This window comes from Cnephaeus nilssonii, assembly GCF_951640355.1.
Source record: "Cnephaeus nilssonii genome assembly, chromosome: 5".
Lineage (NCBI taxonomy): Eukaryota > Metazoa > Chordata > Mammalia > Chiroptera > Vespertilionidae > Cnephaeus > Cnephaeus nilssonii.
This window is the reverse complement of record NC_137076.1, coordinates 49,366,125-49,371,278: the sequence shown is the minus strand read 5'-3', so window position 1 is coordinate 49,371,278 and position 5,154 is coordinate 49,366,125. Positions and strand designations below refer to the sequence as shown.

The following is a 5,154-nucleotide window of genomic DNA, read 5'->3' as shown; positions in this document are numbered from 1 at the left end:
ACTAAGCTACCTGGCTAACATAACTTTTTTCACCCAAAAATATTTTTCTTACTTTAATGAAGCAGGTACAGTCAATGTCCATTTAAAACCCATATCCCAGGACACAAAGTACAAAAAAAATAAAAAAGAGCAGTGCTCTGCTGCACACATTTCTGCATGAATAACTTTATTAAATGCTAATGACAATTAAAGCTCTTCTGGGATCTTCTGACAAGATTTTTCTTTTCTCTTAAACTGCTTTCTCTTCAGTGAAGCCATTTTGGGTGTCAGTCTTTACTCTCACCTTATCTGTCATCGTGTCTCCAACCTGATATTCTTCTTTTGGTCCAGACCTTCAGAGTTTCAACGTAGCTTCAAGCTGAGGAAAGGTCATATTTCCACAGTTCAGTTGACTGAAAAATTCCGACCTCCCACTGAAAGTCATAGACTAGGCCCTAGCCCCAGTGAATAGAGTGTCAGCCTGTGGACTGAAGGGTCCCAGGTTTGATTCTGGTCAAGGGCACATGTCTGGGTTATGGGCTCAATCCCCACTAGAGGGTATGCAGGAGGCAACCAATCAATGATTATCTCTCATCATTGATGTTTCTCTCTCTCTCTCTCTCTCTCTCTCTCTCTCTCTCTCTCTCTCTCTCCCTTCCTCTCTGAAATGAATAAAAATATATTAAAAGAAAAAAAAAGTCATAGTGCAGGAGTGAAGCAATCACTTGCTAGAACTTCCAGGCCAATTAGAAGTATTATGATCACTTGCATTGGTCCACCTCATTTATCACAAACCTCAAAATGCACAGTCCTGAAAAGGGTGGCCTCCCTGTTCACAATTGTAATATTTCAAAGGGAGAAGGCAATATGAAGGAGGCTGAGGTTTGATCACCCAAACTCAGCACAATGAAAGCAATAATGAATACTGGGCAGTAGAATTCAAATTACCAGAGGTTTTAAAGAGTCTGGAGGGAGTGTCACTTTTGCATTTCATTTGGAACACCACATTACAAAAGAACTATTCTTAACAATAAGAAAGGATTGAGGGAAAAGAAAAGAAAAAGGAAATCTAAACCATTGAATGACCCCCTGTTGTTCCTGATAAACTTCACTCACATCTTCCTCCTCCATTCCCAGTTCTCTTGGAATGTGATTATCAGCCATTCTCTGACCCTCCAAGAGAAACCTGAGCGAGTTCATTGGAACTCCCATCTTAGACAGCATGATTCTTTGGGTTTCTTGAGGTGTTTTGTCATTTTCACTTTGAAGTGAATCTCACTGCTGTCCTGTCCAATGACTTTGAGTTGAATGTATCCTCCTTCCTCTTATTCCCCAAATCCCCTGTTGAGGGTTTTGCCTCATGGACACACATGTGCATGGTGCTTCACCTAGGGTCTCTGCAGAGAAGCGTCCTCTGGTAGCAGGACCTCGCTCCTGGGCTTATAAATCCTTCTCTTCCCCACAGCACAAGATGACATTTTTTTTGTGATGATTGAGGCCAACAGTAAATTTGCCTAGATTGTCTAATTCCTTTTAAGTTGCAAAACAGACTTTTCTTCTAACTCCTCTTTAAATATTGTCATAATAACTGATTTGGACTATCTGACATGCTGTTCATACAAGGAGGGAAGGGTTAATGCTGATTGAACTTTAAATGGTGATATCTTTTTGTCCACAGAAACCACTTATGACTTGCATGTTGCTTGCTTTTTTTACCAGAGTCCACAGCTGATCTTCACTCAGGGCAAACTGACATTAAACACAGCAGAAGGTGACAGGAAGACTGGATGTCATCTTTCCACTGGAACTTTTCTTGGAAGCTCCTAGTGCCTTCCACAGAGGGGGAGGCTTAAGCAGACCTCAACTTTTCACATTTCCTCACTCCTAGAGGATCACAAGGACTGAAGTGAGTCTCCTCTGATAGCCACCTTCACTGCACAATGGCCTTTGCAGCTTCCCTGGCCAAGCTCCAAGCAGAGGCCAGCTGCCCCATCTGCCTGGATCACCTGAGAGACCCAGTGACCACTGAGTGTGGGCACAACTTCTGTGTCTCCTGCATCCACCAGCGCTGGGAAGGTCTACAGGGCACCTTTCCCTGTCCTGTCTGCCTCCACCACTGCCCTGACAGGAGCTTGAAGAGGAACACCCAATTATGTTACATGACTGAGATTGTTCAGCAGATCCCCACCTCAGGGAGCCAGAGGAAACTGCAGGAAGAAATACCCCTGTGTGGGAAGCACCATGAGCCTCTGACCCTGTTCTGTGAGAAGGACCTGGAGCTGTTGTGTGCCCAGTGCAGGGTCTCATCCGACCACCAGGATCAGCCCCTGATCCCCATTGAGGAAGCTGCAGCTAGTCACAGGAGGATGCTCAAAAAGTTGGTGGCGGCCCTCACTAATGACCTTGAAAATGTTGAAAGGGTATATAAAATCCAATTTGCAAATACTCCGGAAGCAATGATAAAGATGAGAAGATGGAGGGAGAAATTGTACAATGAATGTAAAAAACTTAAATCTTTCTTGGAAATAGAACACCTTGAACTTGATAACGATCTACTTATAGAAGAGAATGATGTTGAAGAGAAACTAGTTGAAAATAGAAGGCAAATTTCATACCATATGTTCAGGCTAAGCACTCTGTTAATTGAAATAGAAGACAAGTGTTTGCAGACAGACCTGGCTTTACTCACGCGTATTGAAAGGATCCACAAGAGCTATGGAAACCTAGAGACGCCTGCAGTCTTTTCATATGAATTAAAGAAGGTGATTTTCACTCTCCCACCACATTTTTGGGGCCTGTATCAAATGACCCGCACATTTCAGGTAGAGTTGACACTGGATCCTGCAACTGCCCATCCAAGTCTTATTGTCTCAAGTGATAAAAAAAGTGTGACCTATAGGACACCAGGTGGTGGTCCCAATACCCAGACACATATTTATGCAGATGTCCTGAGTTCTGAGGGATTTGATGCTGGCAGGCATTTTTGGGTGGTAAACATAGGAGGTAGAGGATTATATTACTTAGGTGTGTGTAAAGCATCTTTCCCCAGAAACACTTTCATATCACCATCCCCAAGCAATGGATGCTGGCAACATCAGCTCTGGAATCCTAGTGGACAGCAGAATATTGGCATTTTTCTAGACTATGAGTTGGGAGAGGTTTCATTTTATAATTTGAATAAGGGGTCATACATGTATGGAATCACGGATACATTTACAGGGAAACTTATGCCTTATTTCTCTATTGCATTGTCTTCAGAATCTCTTACAATGAGCATCATCAGTGAAGTGAAAAGCAATTAGGAAGAAATTTTGTATGTGCTTATCTTCCCTTGTTATTGAAAGGAATCCTCTCTAATAAAAAAGTAATATGCAAATTGACTGTCACTCCAACACACAAGATGGCTGGAAGGGGAGGGCAGTTAGGTGTGACAAGGCTGGCAGAGGAGGGACATTGGGGGCGACTGGGCCTGCAGGGGAAAGCAAATAAGGGGGGGGGACCAGGGCTGCAGGGGAGGGCAGTTTGGGGTGACCAGGCCTGCACGGGAGGGCAGTTAGGGGCAATCAGGCTGGCAGGGGAGCAGTTAGGTATCAATCAGGCTGTCAGGGGAGAGCTTAGGGGGTGATCAGGCTGGCAGGCAGAAGCGGTTAGGGGCAATCAGGAAGGCAGGCAGGTGAGCAGTTGGGAGCCAGCAGTCCTGGATTGTGAGAGGGATGTCCGACTGCCCGTTTAAGCCCGATCCTATTGGTATTGGGCCTAAATGGGCAGTCGGACACCCCTTAATGGGTCCCAGATTGGAGAGAGTGCAGGCTGGGCTGAGGGACACCCCCCCCCCACTGGGTGCAAGAATTTAGTGCACTGAGCCTCTAGTATTAATTATAAAGATTTAAGTAGCCCAGGTGAAGATTGGCTATGCCCTTTGTTAATTAAGAAGGCTGACTTCCCAGGGCAATCTTGAAGGAAGGAATATGACAATTTTGCATTTGAATAGCTATAAGTTTGCTTTTCGACTTCATCCAGCAGGGGAAAAGATATAGATATAGATATAGATATAGATATAGATATAGATATACCAAGATAGATAGATAGATAGATAGATAGATAGATAGATAGTCATTTTAAAGTCAGGGGGGTAGGCCTTTGCCAGACCTGTTTTTCCAGCCTCAAACATGGTTTTCCAGAGCTGCTAAAAACTTAAAACTTTAGCCGAAGCCAGTTTGGTTCAGTGGATAGAGCATCGGCGTGTGGACTTGGGGGTCCCGGGTTTGATTACGGTCAAGGGTACGTACATTGGTTGTGGGCACATCCCCAGTGGGGGGTGTGCTGGAGGCAGCTGATCGATGTTTCTCTCTCATTGATGTTTCTAGCTCGTTATCCCTCTCCCTTCCTCTCTGTAAAAAATCAATAAAATATATTTTTAAAAAAACTTAAAACTTTAAAGTTTACTAAATCAAAAGATAAAAACTTATATCTAAATATTTTGAAATGACAAAATACTGAAATATTAATCTGAGTATGCCTCATATGAAATCTAGAGAAGAAAATTAAAGCTATTGATTATGTCTTGTATTTTTGAAATTTATTCTTAAAAATATAAAGGTGTTACTAATTAAGAAATTCTAAATATTTGACTTGCCTGCTTGAAAACTCCAAGGCTCATATTAAATTGGGAGAAAATGTAGTTGTAGTAACTAAATGCCTAAAGTATAGAAATTTATTTTTGAGAAAATAAAATCTTGTGTTTTCTCTGTAAAACTTAAGAATTCAAAATATATTGCTCTTTGGTCTAATTAAATAAGAAAGATTAATTCTGTGATCTCAACCAAATTTTTAATATAATAACCAGTTTAAATTTAATTGATATCTTAATATAATTATAAAAAGTATATAATATTTAAATCATATATATATATATATATATATGATGGTCTCTCCAAGTTAAATTTCAAGGCTATAACTGAAGGATAATTTTGGAACATTTCACAGGCTGTGAAATGTTTTCAATAAGGTTCTCTCTCAAAGTAAATATTTTTGAGTTAATCCAATTTAATATACTTGAGATTGCATGGAAAGCTCTATCAAATAAAAATTAATTACTCGCCGAAACCCGTTTGGCTCAGTGGATAGAGCGTGGGCCTGCGGACTGAAAGGTCCCAGGTTCGATTCTGGTCAAGG

General features: G+C 41.6%; 1 protein-coding gene and 1 pseudogene across 2 annotated transcripts; one reads left to right on the top strand and one right to left on the bottom strand.

Moving 5' to 3' along the window:
• Positions 1–1,048: 1,048 nt before the first annotated feature.
• LOC307099153 (small ubiquitin-related modifier 1-like) lies at positions 1,049–1,351 on the bottom strand (annotated as a pseudogene). The gene has a single exon. The product of its transcript is annotated as a small ubiquitin-related modifier 1-like (transcript).
• A 568-nt stretch (positions 1,352–1,919) lies between these two features.
• Positions 1,920–3,281, top strand: LOC307099042 (tripartite motif-containing protein 60-like; the record flags this gene model as incomplete). Its single annotated transcript, XM_079770253.1, has 1 exon — positions 1,920–3,281. The coding sequence occupies one exon, from the start codon at positions 1,920–1,922 to the stop codon at positions 3,279–3,281; it is 1,362 nt and encodes a 453-aa protein (XP_079626379.1).
• Positions 3,282–5,154: the final 1,873 nt, after the last annotated feature.